This window comes from Cannabis sativa, chromosome 6, assembly GCF_029168945.1.
Source record: "Cannabis sativa cultivar Pink pepper isolate KNU-18-1 chromosome 6, ASM2916894v1, whole genome shotgun sequence".
Taxonomy (NCBI): Eukaryota; Viridiplantae; Streptophyta; class Magnoliopsida; order Rosales; family Cannabaceae; genus Cannabis; species Cannabis sativa.
In genome coordinates this window covers 2,661,130-2,679,705 of record NC_083606.1, presented here as the reverse complement: position 1 = coordinate 2,679,705, position 18,576 = coordinate 2,661,130, and the positions used below count along the sequence as shown (strand labels likewise).

The window sequence follows — 18,576 nt, the reverse complement described above, 5'->3', positions numbered from 1 at the left end:
TTTGGTCCCAACAATTACTGGCGGACCCAATGAAGGACCACTGTGGACTTAAGCCCATACTGAAAAAAAAAATATTTCTTTTTACTTTTAAACTAAAAAAATCTTTTAATTATTTTAAGAAATAATTACATAAGACACCATTTTTTGTAAAATATTTACATTTTTACGTTCAAAGAATTTTTTTTTTTTTACATTTTTACGGTTTTCCAAAAAATAACACGAAAACAACATAAAATCAACAAGAAAACAACATAAAAGTAATATCAAAATAACAACAAAAAAATAAAAAAAAATAACATACATATAACAAAAAATTAACAACAAATGAACAAAATTTCAACATAAAAAGACCGTATTTTATGTAAATAAAATCAAAAAAATCGTAAAAATGTTTAAAATTCCGTAAAACCCTATTTTTGTTGTTTTTGTGCATTTGTGAAATTAACCCTTATTTTAATTTCCCACAACAAAGCGCAACAAAATGAGAGATCAATAATTGAATGATAGTTTAACAGTATATCTCAAAAAGAATGTATTCAATGCTATTGACAACGAGCTTATTATTCATCGTTTTCAAAACATGAAAACTCGTCGATGATAACTCTAAAGATATGAGTTTAAAAATTGATATATTTGCTAAAATTTTAGGATATTGAGTATGTTATATATTTTTAATATCGTTTTAGATTATTGTTTTTTTTTTTTTTTCTATTAGAAGATTTTTAGTGCTTGATATTTAATATCTTGTAAGTTGATTGAAATATTGAATTGTGTTTTTTTTTATATTTACATATTTTTTTAGAATATGTTTATATATAAAAAAAATTTACGTCGACCCTCCAATTAAATTCTGGGTCCGTCACTGATTACTTGTCATTAATAATTGGGAAATTTTTATATATATACATTATATACATTAATATTACAAAAAAAACGTTAAATGAAAACAATGCATTTGTATGCCGTGACACGTCATCAAGCTTACCGTGATTAGCTTGAATAATTTTGGAACCACCGGCGATGAAGGAGACGCGCCCACAATTCCATATTTCTCGGCCATCTCTGCGCGTGGTTCTACTGTTTAAAACAGAAATCTATAAATACCGTAAGAATAATACACGAAAACGAAAAACAGAAACCAAACCAACCTTGAACGAAAAAACACCATTGACGGAAAAATACAGATCTCGACGAATCTGAAAATTAGAGAATCGATCATCATATCTCTCAAAACTGTTGCTGTATACAACAAGCAAATCATCGTCTCTCTAATTCGACCTACAATTCAATCCATCAATAAACCTATGAGCTGATCACAACAAACAAAAAATCGAAAAACCAGAAATCGTTGCTTCGAGGAAGAAGAAGAAGTCCGTCAACTACAACATCGAAAACTAAATCTGAATAAGGTACCTATTATACATTACGATACATACTACTGCTTATAACACATTACACCTTCCAATTCCTGAAAACACCTAAAAATCCATCATGTTTGTTAATTCTGTTAAACATGATTATTTGACAATTAATCAGTACTAATCAGATAGTTTACCAGTTGTAATCATAACTGATAGTAAACTAATCAATACTAAGTACTTTAAAAAATACAGTACACTATAAACCTTCGTAATTGTAATCGCTCCAACATTATAGTTCAACATATAGTCATCTAATTAGTAAAACTGCATATAAACCTTACTATAAAAAATATAAAATTTAGTTTATGAACATCACACCTATTACATGTTTATTATTTTTGTATATACATAATGTTTACTGTATACAATACTTAACATGATTAAACTAAACAAATCACGCAGGAATATGGATGTTAGAACAGTGATTCTTTTTTACAATGGAACTTGGGTTGACAAAACAACATACGTTGATTATGAAGTCGAAGGTATACTAATTCCAACAGATTGTTCACATTATGAGCTTTCTCACATAGTATACGAAGCTTTGAATTTGGACAGGAAACAAATATACGATTGATCTTCAATTTCAAGTAACTGAAGGCATACCACCAATAAGAATCAAAGACAATAGTGGATGCAAGTTTTATGAACAAATACGAAGGAAAAATGATGATGAGACCAAATATCCTATCTGTGTTAACATCTCAACATCCACAACCGACAATGAACACAATGATAGAGTAAACTATACCTACAATGGGGAAACTAGTTTACAAACAAGGCAACTGCTACCAACAAGAACAGAATATGCAACAAAGATGGCAGATTATGTGATTGAACAAACTCAAATATCGATGGAAGAAAGCTCCGAAGAAAATCAAATAATTTTAAATCCTCAAGTTGCTGAAATACACATTGGCCAAGTTTTTGCAAACAAGGAAACCCTCCAACAAGCAGTAAGCCTTCACTCAATAAGATACAATCAACCTTTCAAGGTAAAAAGATCATCAAAACTAGACTATAAACTAGTACGTATTGATGATAACCGCAACCGGACATTCTTAGCATCAAAACATGGAAAGACTGACATGTTTATCATAAGAAAAATAGAGCATACTCATACATGTTCATTGGACATCACTTCTGGAGACCATCCTCAAGCTACAAGCAACCTGGTTGGAAAGGTTATAAAAAACAAGTTTGTAAACCCAAAAAGAGATTACACTCCAACAGAAATTGTGGATGACATGGCAGATGATTACAGTGTCTCTATATCTTACCAAAAAGCATGGAGAGCTAGAGAAAAGGCAATTGTGGATGCTCGTTCGCCCACAAGAATCATACGGTGAGATACCATCAATTTTATACATGATGCAAATATCAAACCTGTGTAATAAAATACTTCATCAACATAAATTACTAATATGCTATATAGGAATTTATACTATAAACTAATTGGTTACTTTTGAAACAGGGAACAATCACGTACCTAGTAATGTATGAAGATAACAAATTCAAATATCTATACTTTGCGGTAGGTGCTTCAATAAAAGGTTGGCAACACCGTACACCAATTATAGTCACGGATGGAACCTTTTTGACAAACCAACATGGAGGCACTTTGTTGATAGCAAGTGCACAAAATGCAAATAGACATATATTCCCACTTGCATTTGCAGTAGTAGATTCCGAAAATGACAGCTCTTGGGAATGGTTTCTTCACAAAATAAAGGAAACTTATGGCGAAAGAGAAGGTCAATGCATCGTATCGGATAGACATGAGAGTATACTAAAAGCAAGAAAAGAGACCTTTCCAGATATAATGCATGGGGTATGTTGTTACCATTTGATGAAGAATATAAAAATGAAATTCAAAAAGGAGGTGATGAGCTCAAGATTGCATTTAATAGTGCATCTAAAGCTTACAACATAGAAGATTTTGAAAAGAGCATGCAAGACTTGGACAATATAGATGTAAGAATAAGAGATTACTTGGTGAATGAAATTGGTGTCGAAAAGTGGACAAGACTATATGGCATGAACAGGAGATACAAAACAATGACATCAAATATTGCCGAATCAGTCAATGCAGCCTTGAAAGCAGTAAGAGACCTACCCATCGCAACTCTACTAGAATGCCTACATTCATTGGTGCAAAGATGGTATTGGGAAAACAAGAATAGAGCCCAAAAAACTACAACAACACTGGCAAAAATACTCGAAAAAACATTAAAGAAACAAAGAGATATGAGTTTAAAGTACAAGGTAATTATGTATACGGAAAAATAAAAATTGCTTACAAACATATTTACTTCGTTGTAAACTTAATAATCGTTTACTTGATTAATACAAAGTTGAAACAACAAACCTTCGGTATACCAAGTACACGACAACAACGGAGATCTCACATAGTAAACTTGGAGAATAAAACATGCTCGCCAACGATTTGAATATGATGAAATGCCTTGCTCTCATGCAATGGCTGTACTAAGCAAAAGGAACCTGTCTTGCTACAAATATTGCTCATACTACTACACGAAAGAAGCTTTTATGGCAACATATCAAGACAAGATACTCCCATTAGGTGAGGCAACATCATGGAATATACAGCATTTAATAAGAAATATTGTAGTCCTCCCACCTAAACATAAGAGAGCCAGGAAGACCAAAGAAACAACGATACAAAAATGGACTTGAAGCAAAAGCACAAGTGGTATGCGGTCAATGTCACCAGAGAGGACACAACAAAAGATCATGTAAAAATGACCCAGTACTAAAACCACCAAGAAAAAGAAAAAGATCATAAGATCCTGAGGTAAAATGAATAAATGTTGGTAAGCATCAAACATGGTTACTAAATAGACAGTATACAAAAACAATTTACAATGATAATTGTTAGTTGATAAAGCTTTTCAATGTATTAATACAAACTTTTAATAAAATGATTACAATTCGCTTAGATTCAAGTAAGTTTTTTTTTTCCTCCTCTATATATGAACAGTTACCAAATATATGAACAGTTACTAACTGTAATTTATTTACAACCATTTTAAAGGTTAATAAACCATCACATTGGTTTATATCACTTAGAAAGGTATACAGAAATGTCATTGGTTTATAAGATCAAACAAAATTAAACAAAAATCACATAAAAAATGCCAGAACACTAAAACTAAATTCTAAATCCAAAAAATTAACATATTGTCTCACGTAAATACATAACATAAAACCGCAAAACATACTGTGCCAGTAAACCAAAAGGTTACTTCAAAATTAAAATAGGCAAGAGTCTCCTAAAATATTACTGTTCCAAACAGTTTCTTAAACAAACACAAACATAAACCTAAAAACAAAACAACATGACATAAAAATACACATAAAGTTCAAAAAAATGTAAACTAGGTTTCCAACATGTTGTTCTATTACATAAAACTATGGCATCCTTCCTGGATGCTCCGAAGTAGACTCGTACCCACCCAACTCCTTCTTCTTTGCATGAACAAACAGATCAACACACAACTTCTTCCGAGTGAATGCAATGTCCAACTTCTTAGGAATCTTATCAATCAATCCATGCATGAAGAAATGAGCATACTTTATGATAAAAACACCACAATCACTACATCACAAAAATAAACCCATAGCAATTGTCAGATAACAAAAAATAAACAATAACATAGAATCATAAATATAAAAAAAAAAAAACAAAGATAGTTACCTATCCTCTTGTTGTGGCAAATTATCAACCACGACAATATCAAACGCATCGCATCTTTTTTACCTTGCCGGTGCTTACTACTCCCGTCAATATCTTTTCTCCCCTCATAGAAATTAACATGTGACAAGAAGATAGGAATTATTACAGCAAATGCACGAACAAAACTCTCTGAGTTGTTCTTGTACCTCCCAAACCTCATAGAATTCAACACTTTTAAGCATCTCATCTTAATGTCAAGAATACACAATATCCAATGAGCAAGAACAATCACGTTAACAGGCATTAGTACGAAATCAAGCTCGGCCTGTGGTTTATTGCATAACATATAAAAACCCGCTATGTATGCAAATTTGCCTTAGAATCCTTCTTAACCGAATCAACATTTTCACCACTTGCAACAAACTCATTATATAATTCAAAAATTTGAGAAGCAAAGAAGCACCGGTAGTATTACCGTAAATTTTCACAGATCGGTCATACTTTAACTTCTTTCTCAAATAGTAGAAACAAACATCAATATGCTGCAATAAACATAAAACAATCCAAAGTTATAAACAAATATACAGAAAAAGTATACAATAAACAAAAAAAAATATATAATAACACACTAACCGAGCATGACAAGTTCTTCCCAACAAGAAGCAAATCATAGAACCACATCTTATCATCAATTTGACAAACCACAAAATCCAATGGAACCTTAAGCTTCCTATGACATTCTTTAAACTTCTTCACTTTGTTTTTATCATTAAACCCAATCTTAAACCAACGATCAAAAGATTTAGCTTGCACATCATCAATCACATTGAAAAAGCCAAATCCAAAAGCACATGATCCGGGACGTCCACCTTTTGGTTTACCAATACTACCCGAACCAAATTCGTGGCATACGGACCGTTGTATACAGAACTAGGTTTCCTCTCTCTATTTCCAACTGTAGGAGTTTCTTCCTCCAATTTTATAGACTTTCCCTAGCATTCAAAACAATTACAAACAAATAAAAAAAAAAGTAAGTGAAAAGAAAAAAAAAAATAAACTACCAAATAACATAAACAAAATAAAAATAAACCTTTTTCAAACTGTCTTCATAGGAAACCAAATGATCATTAACAACCTCCATGGTAGATACGTAAAAGCTTTCTTGAGAACCATGCTTCTTCTCAACACCAACAACATCAGGTCTTAAAATATCATGCAAAAAAAAAACAAAAAATATGTAAACATAGTAAACCAAAAATCAATACTCGTAACATAATCAAGAATTAAAAAAAAAAAAGTAAACAAACCTTGTCCAACCCATAGGTAGATAAAACATCAGCATTTGTTGCCTCTAATTTATTTAAAGACTTATCCTAAAAACAAAAAATAAAAATAATTAAACATGACAAAATGATTCAAAATATAAAATAAACTAAATAAACAAAAAAGTATACAGTAAACAAAAAATGACAAACCTTTTTAATGCTTCCCTCATAGGCATCAATCTTTTCATTTATAATCTCCAAAGCGAGACACGGTGATACTATCCTCGTTGCCTTGACTATCAAACAACTTTCCCTTACTACAAACACCTTCAACATCATTTACACTTGCATCTACATCAACTGCTTCCGCCCTCAACATTATCTTTATTACTCCCATCCGCAACATCTTTTGCTTCTTCGCATTCTTTCCCTCAACATTGTCTTTATTTGTCCCATCCGAACCAATAGCTTTAACAAAGATCACCACCCCCCAAACCCTGTAAATATACAAAACAAACATAAAAAACATTTGACAGAGACAACAACCAACATAGTAACAAATCATCTAAATAATGAAAAAACTAAAAAATAAATAAACTTGCCTGGTCATCACCACCATCATCTTCATCCTCCTTAGATTTTTTAACAACATCCTTAAATAGGCCATGATCATCAACAACTCGTTCTTCATCATTCAATTTATCGGTATTCTTTTTTCTTCGCAAAACCAATCGAGTTTACTAGAAATAAAACTCATAATATCAAATGAAGGAGCATCATCATTAAAAACCTACAAAAAAATAAAAAAAACCCATTAAACAATAAAAACATTAATAACATAAATAAAAAATATTCAAAAAACAAAAAATATTCAATAAACAAAAAACAATATACTAGTTTACAAAACAATAATAACCTGAGTATATTGGATATTCTCATCGAGTCCAACAGCTTTCAATTGCATCTTGACTTTTCACATCAAAAACTTCACCATCATTTAAATCATCATTTTTGCAACAAAAAAAAAAAAAAAACCAACAAAATCAAAATAACATATGAAAAAACAAAGAAACATCTAATAAACTAATAAAATAAACATAATCAAACCTTGCCATCGCTCTCATCAGGACTATCATTTCCATCTTTAGAAATTTTTGCATTTTCAATAGCTTCCTTCAACTCATTAAACTTCAATTCCATAAAAAAAACCAAGCCTTCACTGATCTTTGAGTCAATATACGACTGAAGACTTAACTGCAACTCCTTGAATCTACCCTCCAACACATTATTCAATACTTCAATAGACTCATCAGTCTTCTTTTGCCTAGAAATAAACTCCTTCATCTTACGCATCACACCATCGACATCAAAACCACCAAGAACTCCTTCGTACACCCGAAGATCCAACTCTATCAACATTAAACTTTGAGAATGGAACATCATCAAAGTCATCATCCGACTCTTCTCGCCAATAAACTCCATTCCAAAGTAAGCACCAATAAACCTTTTATTTCATCTTCGAGGGCACAATATGTTTTCCTTTCACTAGCAAAACAAGAAAAAATAATTAGTTTACAAAATATAATAAAAACAACAAATAAACAATTTACAAAATATAAAAAATACCTTATTTGAAGATAGAACTTTCTTCTCAACTTCACTTGAATTAGGATTTCCAATACTCTTCCATCTACAAAACCTATATGGTTTACCAGAATCATAGGAACAAAACTTTGCCTTCAAGCACAAAGGAATGGTTTCATACAACCAAACCAAAAATGCAAAAGGTAAACCAGGAAGTTTATAAGATCGAGGACCCTTTTCCAAATGTTTCCCTTTAACCTTAGCAAGAGGCTTAGCAACACCTTTTCCCTTCATAACACCCCTCAGACCAATCTTTAAATTGTGCAAAGTTAATTCAAACACTGGTATACCCCATGGAAAACTACCATACTCATCAACCCCAATTATGTTCAAAATCTCAACAGGAACTTTTTCGAGTAAACACTACTAATCAAACAATTAGTAACAAGGTACAAAATGTACCATCTTCACAAGATACTCATCGACTTGAAATCACTATACATAAACCTATGCTCAACAAAGACTAACAAATACCGTCTCGATCACAAAAATATCGATCAACAAAAGCATTTTCTCTGTGTGTATACTTACTCAAATCGGCATCACCAACACACAATGAAACTGTAAACAACAAAGAAACTCAGCTAAACTGAATCTGAAATTCTCATCACCAAACTTAAACCACATTTCTTTTTCATTTTTCTGATATACCTCCCTATGTAAGGCATTATGAACTAATTGAGACTGAAAACCAACAGGATGGCTATCCAAAAAATAACCAAAACAAGTATCACGAAACAACTTACGTTGATCTTTAGTCAACTTGGAATTAATATTTTTGACAACAATGTTATCCTGATTAGGGAATAACATCACTTTTCCCTGAATCTTTTCACCAGGCTTGAAATATAAATCCCATTCCTGTAAAAAAAATGATATACAAAGAAATCCACACATTAAACTAAAAATAAGCATAAATAAACAACTTCACAGGATACAATAATCATTTAAATTTGTAAACCAATACTTTCCACTGTAAACAAAAAAAAAAATACACATCAATACCTAAAAACTATAATAAACCATAAACATACAAAAATAAACCAGTAAGCTTAAACATAAACCTAAATAAACAAAATCGAAAAAAAATTAACAAATAAACTAAAAAATCAATAACAATAACCTAAAAATAAATAATCAAACCCTATAATAAACAAAAACAGAAAATATATTTGTAAGCCAAAACTTTCCATAGTAAACAAGAAAAATACCCATCAAAAATCTAAAACCCAAAAATAAACAAAATAAAACAAAATAAACTTAAACATAACCTAAATAAACAAAATCGAAACAAATTAACAAATAAACCAAAAAAACACATAAACAGTAACCTAAAAACAAATAATCAAACCTAAAATCAACAAAATATATTACAAACATCATGAAAAATAACAAAATAAAAACAACACCCAAAAACCCACAAATAAAAACCGACTACAATATAAACCAAAAAAAATATTACAAACAAACATCAAAAACATTTAAAAAAATAAAACAATAAACTATAAAATCTAAAAATAAATTAAACCCCTAAAAATCGTAAACCCAATACAACCAAATAAAAAATTAAAAATCATAAAAATACCTTCAAATCATTACGAACTTCAACCTCCAAGTCTTCACTATCATAATCCTCAGGCAAATCTTCAGCAACTTGCTTCATCTTTTTCACATTTCGAACATCTTCTTTCTTCACTTTATCAACAACTCTTTTTCTCTTTTGCAATGCCGAGCCACGGCTACCATCCGATGATCCACCAGAACCACCAGAACGATCAGAATCATCACGATCTCCATCATCGGAGACATTTTCCATTTTCTTCTTATCAGCAGCTACCTTTACAGAATGCGAAGGAGAAATTGAGGAACGAGTTTTAACCATTTTTTAGGTTTACAGATGATAATAACAAGGCAATAAACGAAAATGATGCACTCAAACTCTCTTGCTAATACAAAAATAAACCACCCCAAGAAGAAGAAACCCTAACCCCTATACTCTGTATAAAACGAAAACAGAGAAAAGAAAAGCTCAAGATGAATATTTATAAAAACAAACTTACTTTCCTTTTATACAAACACTTAAAAAACCATAAAAATGGTAAAATAGAATATAAAAATAAAAAAAAAATGATTACAATCCTCTAAAACCGTCCATAATTTGAATTACACATGCAAAAAAAGTGGCGCGTGAACAGTTGCACACTGCAACATGGAAGACGTGCAGGACGTGATGTGATGACGTCATCACACATCACACGTCCCATCCAGTTATTTAAAAAAAAAAAAAATGAATTAAATTAAAAACGGTATAAAAAACGGTACATTAACATATATAAATGACAGCACCATATTTTTGTAAAAAGAATGCAATTAAAGTACTGGAGTGTAAATTTTCCTATTTTTTATAGGTGAACGGGCTTATAACAGCGACTAGCTACATATAATATCTCAAAGTATACACAAGCTTGCAGTACTCTCTCATTTGTTGATTTGAGAATATTTCACTTAATTATTTGGTAATTACAAGTTATATATTTATTTAAAATATTATGTGTGTAATAATTGTTGAAATGTCAGTGTCTACGCATGACAAGTTTCCCAATATTGTTTTTATTAGCTCATTTGAGTTCTAATTAGACATCCCAAAGAATTTCCTAATATATAGGTAAGTTAAAAATGTTGCTTCCTAGTGTGTTGCAAGTCTTTGACAGTATTTAAAAAAGTGCATGTTATCTTATGCTTACTTAAAAAATTAGGGCAATACACCTTACAATAACACTAATATTAAAAGTGTTGTTATATAAAAGGAAACACTTTTTATGGGCCTTTTAACACATGAGTTTCTTGAGCCTTTAAGGCACATATAAAAATAGATAAATTAGAAACACTTTATATAACAAGGATTGTTGATTAAGTGTTGCTAAAAATAATTTTTGTAGTAGTGATAAAAGCTCCCCTTTTTATGGGCCTTTTAACACATGAGTTTCTTGAGCCTTTAAGACACATATAAAACGAACATTATGTTTTAGGGTTTCATTTATTAGGTCTTTCCCTCCTGCTCGATCTCTCTCTCCTATCTCTCTCTTTATGGTAGATGACTAGAAGGATGTGAGACCTTCGGTCTTCTCACCCTAGCGCGTGCTCAAATAGCTTGAGCATCTGCTATTTTTTTTCTTCATTTGATATCTTGATCTAGCCACTCTCACTGTAGATCCGAAATCCCAACTCCAAAAATTTGAGGTTGACGTCGCTTGAACTCTTTTTTTTTTTTTTTTCTATGTTTCTCTCTGTCTCGCTTGCTTAATTCTTTTCTATGCAGTCGGACGACATTGAGCTCATCATGGATTGTCGGCGTTGAACAATATATAATAATATTAATATATATATATATAATTAGAACATGATTAATTACTGTAGTTTTTTTTTATAAAATTAGTCAAATGTACCGGGCTATTAATAATTACAGATAATCTAGTTAATTAACAGTAATCTATATATTAAGTTAATTATAAGTATATAATATAAAATAATTATTCATCCAATATTACAACCAAAGATATATAATTATTTAATATTCTCTCATTACATTATTATTAAAATGATGGTCCTGTTTATGTGGAGGACAATACAATGTAAGTCGCCAAAACTGACCCTAATACACAGATGTGTGTCCCAGTTCAAATTTGACTTTTCTGCAGCTCCAATAATGTGAGGGGTACTGTAGTAAATATATATATTTTTTTTAATTGACATAGCTTATTTAATGTTATTATTAATTTAATTAAATACATTCATAAATATACGTATTTTCATTAGGGTTGTTCATTAAATTGTTCATACTGCACAAATCGTCTGCACTACACGACCTACTTTAAAAAAATCTTACTTTTAGTCACAATAAAACTTGTGACTAAAACTAAAAAAATTGTGATTAATTATAAATTATTATTCCTATATTTTTTTTTTCTGATGAATCAGGTGATTTTCATTACTCTAAGAAAATTTGTACAACACTATATAGCATTCTCCAAACTAGGGAATCTAAATATATAATCTCTAATATTTACAAGGTTTCAAACTAAATTCTATCTATATTGGACACTTTTTTTTTGGCCAAATACAAGAAATTCTACTCTTTGTAATATTCTTGACTTGTGCTATTAATTGTATCGCTTTTTACAACTTTTTCCTCCCAAAAAATATAGAGTTTCGGGAGTACCACACTGTGTACACCAAGGCTGCTAGTGCAGCAGCCAAAACTCCTCGATGGAACTTGCTCAATTTGGCCTTTCCAAGCCACCCTGGCAAGGTTCTTTTGCTCATGCTCCAGTTCAGCCAGCTTTTCACTTGATTTATACATACCTGCCCAACATGACATTCAAAAAATAAGTGTTCTACTGTCTCAATTTCACTGTTGCAAAAGAGACAAGTTTTATCAATTTCAGGATGGTATTTAGTTATCATGTTCTTTATCTTAAGTCGGTTAAGCATGGTCACATAACAAAACTATGCTTCAGGAAGTTTAGCCGACTCTAAACAATGCTCGGCCAATACTCTTTATTTTCTGCAGCAATAATTTTGAGATAGCCTCGAGTAATCACATACTTGTTGCACATATTCTTCCTTTCGGGTAAATCATAGAGCTCTTTTACTCTCTCTTTCAATTCCACAATCTTTCTCCAATACCAACTATCATTACTTTTGGCTTTGTATTCCCACCAAGATTGATCTTTTATATGCACACAATGTACCCATTTCACCCACATATTATCTTCCTTTTTCACAATGGCCCAAATATATTTAAACATAGCAGCAATATTCGATTCAGTTACATGTTTGAGACCCAAACCCCCTACTGATTTCTCATTGCAAACATTCCTCCAAGCTACAGCAGCAACTCCCTTAAGTTGGTGGCTGCCACTCCATAGAAAGCTCCTGCAAATAGCAATATTCTATCTTTTATTATTCCTATATTGTGACTAAAAGGTCTGTAATATTTTATTGTGACTAAAAATCACATTTAGTCACAAAAAAATTGTTGTGACTAAAAAGTTGTTAGTAAAAATACCAGTTTTTTGTAGTAGACACCGCATAAACAATATAGTTTGAAATCTTTTACAGTGCGGTTGTACGTGGTTTGTATTTTTACCAAATCGTGTAGTGCAATGCGGTTTGCGGTTTTGAATTTAATAATTGCGGTTCAAACCGCACCGTACTATATATTACAAAGTTACCAATTTTTTAATACGATTTTTATTCTTTTTTTTATATAAAAATAAATGTATATAATATATGTGTATATTACATTATTTTTTAGAGAATCCAATATAATTATTTGATTATTAATATATATGTTATGATGTTAAAATTTTAATAATATTTTTATTTTGTATTATTGAAACTTTATTATTAGATTGATTTTTAAATTTTCATTATAATGTTTGATAATGATAATAGTGTAAATCGCTCAAAACTGCATTGCACCAAATTAAAACTGTATTTTCGCAGTGTGATTTTTGCGGTTTTAAAATCTCATGGTGCGGTTGCAGTTTGAGAAATTACAAAAACTGCATATGCAGTTTAGTTTGAAAAATTAAAGACTAAAACCTCACTATCCGCACCACGAACACCAATGTTATTTAATTTGTTTTTATATGATATCTTGATGTGATGAGCTAATCATAATAGAGTTTGTCATGAAGATGGTGCAAAATGCAAATGACCCCAAATTTGAAGCACCATCAAACCAAGTTCGAAACTACAAAATTAAAAAGGAACGAAATGAACACATTATTACATATTTAACAAAACATTAATACGGATTAAACAGAAAAGACTATTATTGTGTGAAAAAACATGAACTACTACTATATAACACAACAAGATCTAATTAAGTAAAAATAGAGAATTGAGAATCAATCTCTCTAGTGCTCACTATTCATGACATCCTTTATTAGTTTGGGCTCTCGTTTTCTTTTTCTTCATCTTCTTATTCCAAAAGTCATCGCTAACCAGTTTTGCTTTCTTGCAGAAACAATTCTTTCGATGAAAAATCCAATTAAGAATCCACATCCATATCCTACTGCCACGACTTTCCAACCAAATTGAAAAATTGAGCTTGAATCTTCTTCTTCTTCTTCATCAGATGATGGTAGTTCCAACGGCTTCGATTGTCCACATGAGTTTTGCAATGGAATACCACATAATCCCAAGTTGCCTTTGTAACAACTGTTATCAAATGTGTTGAGATGGGATTGTGGTATAGGTCCTGAGAGGTTGTTGTGAGAAACATTAAAGTATTGAAGGAAAGAGAGTTGATCCAATTCACTTGGGATGTGTCCTGAAATCTCATTTTGAGAAAGGTCTAAGGATTCAAGCTTTCTTAGATTCCTTAGCGATGAAGGTATGCCACCTTTGAGACGATTGTTTGATAAATCAAGAGAATAGAGCCCTTTCAAGTTTCCAATGATTTTAGGAATTTCTCCATCAAATTTGTTATTGGAAAAGTTTATGACTGCAATAATATTTTGGATCTCCTTATAGTAGATAGACTTGCCTTTGATTGGTATTGTAATGTGGTAAAAATAAAGCACATTCAAAGTAGCACCATTTGATGATTTTATTTTGAAAGGTATTGACCTTAAGTAATAAAAATCTTCAATGTTTGTACTTCTCATGGCCTTCCAACTTTGGATGTATTTCAAAGGCAATTTCCCAATAAAATTATTGTAAGAAAGATTGATTATTCTTAATTTTGGGAAATGGAGGCTACTTCTATAAGGATCACCAATAACTCCATGCAATTCATTATTTTGCAACTCAAGAACTTCCAACTCTTGAAGAAACCCTAACCAATAAGGGAAAACATCATTGAGCTTATTACTTTCCATGTTCAAGTAACCAAGCATGCTACAATTTGTAAGTGATTTTGATAATTTCCCTTCAAACATATTGTAACCCAAATCGATGGATCTCAATTCGATTCCTTCTCTAAACTCAGGAATATCGCCTGAGAAAGTGTTGTTTCGAAGACTTAATATCGATAATGACTTACTAAACTCACCGAAACAAGGAGGAAGCTTACCACCTAACTTATTATCAGAAAAATCTAGAATTTGAAGAGAACTAAGATTGCATATTGTTGGTGGAACCTCCCCCATCAAAGAGTTTTCGGAAAGGTACAATATGGACAAAGTGTCTCTACTTATGCTCAACATCCAATCCGGTATTTGACCACTAATATGGTTACCAGTAAGCTTCAACTCCACAATTTGGTTTTGATACCTAAGAAAATCAGGAAATTTTCTTAGATTACAATGGGACAATTCAAGTGTTGTGAATTGAGGAAATGTTTCATTTTTCCCAGAATTAACAAACATTAGTGTGAGTTTGTTATGAGATAAACCAAAGGCAGTGAGGTTTTTAAGGCCAATAAACATTTCAAAATTCACAATACCACTCAAATTATTATCATCCAAAAAAAGGGTTTGTAAATTTATGAGTTTGGACAATGACAAAGGAACTTGACCACTAAATTGATTAGAGTTTAGACTTAATTCAGTGAGTTGAGTTAGGTTTCCAAAAAAAGAAGGGATTTTTCCTATAAATTTATTCTGAGAAAGGTCTAGAAAAGTGAGTTGGTTCAACTTTTCCATTGAAGTTGGAATTTTTCCTGAAAAGTTACAAGCACAAACATCTAACCCAATCAAAGAAGAGGAAAGTACTGAAGGTAAATTTCCACTGAGATAATCATTCAACTTCACACTAAGAAATTGCAAATTTGGCAGTTGAAAAATGTTGGCTGGGAACTCACCTTTCAAGTCACATTCTCTTAGGAGTAGAGTTGTTAAGGAAGAAAAATTTGCCAATGATTTTGGAATTGTTGATGATATCACAACATGGCTAAGACAAAGTTCCTCGAGCTTTGTTAGATTCGAAATCAGGGTCTGAAAATTAGGATTCTCGAGTTTCAGTAAATATTTTAAAGAAACTAAATCAAGATTACCACACAAATAAAGATGTGACAATTTGGATAACTCTGAAATTTGTGAAGGAATTTGACCAAAAAAGAAAGAGTCTGCTAGGTTAAGATAGGTGAGTTTGGAAAGTCTATTGATAGAAGTGGGAATTTGAGAGTAATTGAAATTGTTGTCTTCAAGATTAAGACTTTGGAGATGAATTAAGTTGAAGAGACTACTATTTGAGTCAAGAGAGCCATAGAGATAGCTACTACTGAGATCAAGGCTAATGACATGACCTGTAATCTCATCACACTCAACACCATCCCACATGCAACAATCTTCTTTCTTGCTCCACAAGGCAATCTTCGAATAAGCACCCGAATCACCAGAAGCAGACTTGTCCATAACAAAGCTTTCTTTAAACTGTAAAAGCGAAAACCTTTCATCATCATGGCAAATAGGCTGCGAGGAAGTTAAACATAACAACATTAGAAATAATATGAAATATGTGAGATGACAAAGAAAAGTAGTGAAAATGAAGCAAGGCATTGAATTAGATCCCATAAGATAGTTCATAAGATTATAGTTAATAATAAATATTTGTTGTGTGTTTATAATGTGATTTATATTTTATGAGAAATGCTAAAAGTATGTGAGATTAATTTGATGAGCTTTGCTACTACTTATAGGGGTAGAAAATCTTTAATTAATATATATTCTTATCATGTCACATAAAAAGGTAGCTTAAATAATGCCCACTGAATTTATTTATATGTTGATTGTTATTTTGTTTTTATTTATTATTTTTTTCTAAAAGGGAAGATGATGATAAATTAAGTGGCTACCCCCACAAAGATTTTTTTGTGTACGTGTGGTCAACACCCAATATATTTGTGTTGAGTTTTCTTGGGCAAGGCATGTGAGAAAGTAGAAACACTAAGAAAATTAAGCAAACTAAAGTCTATTATTGCTGCTAGGGCCCCACCACTTAAAAAAACTTTTAGAAAAATGGAGAGAGATGAAATCACAATTCAAATGACACTACAATTTTTTTTAATCACAACACTAACAAAATTATCATTAATTATATAAATTATTATTCTTACGTTGTAACTAAAAAGTTCGTACGTGACTAAAAGTTTTCATCACAAAAATTGTAATTTATTGTAACTAAATATATTTTTAGTCACAATACTTATTGTGACTAAAACTAAATTAATGATAACTTATATCTAAATGCTATGTTTTAGTCATAAATAAAATTAGTCACAAAAATTTATATTGTAACTAAAAAAATTATCACTAAATGTAACTTTTTTTTGTAGGGTGAGCCTGTGTGTGAAATGCTTCATTTATATTAGTCGTATATTGCTAATTCTGAGCCCTAATTTTTTACATGATAATATTTTAGTACGTAGCACAATTATTAGGCAACTGATATACAACGTAAGTGCAATTATGTATGCTCAATTATGTGATTGGATATCATTAAGAAAAATTTAACAAAATTTTATTGCACTGATGAATAATTAATAACTTGTACGTTAAGAATATTTTATGAAGAAACAATATTAAGAACAATGTAAACCAATGTGTGATATCAATCAATGTTAAAATATGAACATACTAACCATATTAGAAATATGTTTTCTCTACAACTAACATAATTGTAGCAGTACTATCAGTTTGTAATTATTAATACATCAATTATCGAAGAGTTAATAAAATGAATGACCAACTGTATTGCAACTATATATATAAAATAATGTTTCCAAATCTGTGTTAAAAAATAAATGATGAATGCAATCAGAATTCAATAAATTTAGTATTAAAATTTTGAAAGAAAAAAAAAACGTTAATGTAACAGTTATAATATTGTAGTGATATATATATCTAATCATTATACCTTGAAATTCCTTATTTTAATATTCCCAGTTTAATTATTTAATTAAGTGATTAATTAAATGCGGAATAATGAAACTAGTACTGAAAACAATTTTTTCGTAGTTACAGAATACAACTCTGTAACTCCAGAGAAATCCAGAAAAACAAACAATGCATAAAAGTAAAAACGCACAAGATTTTTGTACGTGGTTTCAACAATCCTTTCAGATTGTTACTAGTCCATGGGTCCACGCCCAGAGATAAGATTCATTAGATCGGTATCAAAAATACAAAGTATTGACTTATGCATAAACAGACTCCCTCTTATTGTATGCCGTAAGCTTGATGTATTCCACCTATTAACCGAATCTTGATAAAACTCCAAGAGCTCGAACTCCCTTCGATCACCTTGAATAGTGCTTGAATCCTCCCGATTCAAGGCCAAGGCTATCTCCCGAAAGCCTATACAACCATCTCCCGAAGGTTGTGTGCTTGTATCATCCCGATGCAAGACTTCAAAAGCAATCTCCCAAAAGCTTGTAAAACCCTTCTCCTGAAGGTGTGCTTGTATACTCCCGATGCAAGACTCCAAAAGCAATCTCCCGAAAGCTTGTAAATATCTTCTCCCGAAGGTGCACTGATGTTCTTCTTCGTTGTAGACTTGAATACAGACTCAATACAATACAAACAACAAATAAACAGAG

At 31.1% G+C, this 18,576-nt stretch overlaps 2 protein-coding genes and 1 long non-coding RNA gene across 3 annotated transcripts; all 3 read right to left on the bottom strand.

Moving 5' to 3' along the window:
- Positions 1 to 880: 880 nt before the first annotated feature.
- LOC133038691 (uncharacterized) lies at positions 881 to 10,331 on the bottom strand. The gene is made up of 3 exons (XM_061116852.1): positions 9,613 to 10,331; positions 8,639 to 8,888; positions 881 to 1,672 (listed from the first exon to the last, which is right to left on the bottom strand). The coding sequence occupies exons 1-3, from the start codon at positions 9,907 to 9,909 to the stop codon at positions 1,539 to 1,541; spliced, it is 681 nt and encodes a 226-aa protein (XP_060972835.1). The 5' UTR covers positions 9,910 to 10,331; the 3' UTR covers positions 881 to 1,538.
- LOC133039037 (uncharacterized) lies at positions 4,664 to 5,188 on the bottom strand. The gene is made up of 2 exons (XR_009688578.1): positions 5,140 to 5,188; positions 4,664 to 5,040 (listed from the first exon to the last, which is right to left on the bottom strand). It is a non-coding gene; the product is annotated as an uncharacterized LOC133039037 (long non-coding RNA).
- A 3,446-nt stretch (positions 10,332 to 13,777) lies between the features above and the next one.
- LOC115724694 (receptor-like protein 7) lies at positions 13,778 to 16,938 on the bottom strand. Its single transcript, XM_030654033.2, has 2 exons — positions 16,285 to 16,938; positions 13,778 to 15,973 (listed from the first exon to the last, which is right to left on the bottom strand). Exons 1-2 carry the CDS (start codon positions 16,438 to 16,440, stop codon positions 14,009 to 14,011), a joined length of 2,121 nt encoding a protein of 706 aa, XP_030509893.2. The 5' UTR covers positions 16,441 to 16,938; the 3' UTR covers positions 13,778 to 14,008.
- Between the last annotated feature and the right edge of the window lie 1,638 nt (positions 16,939 to 18,576).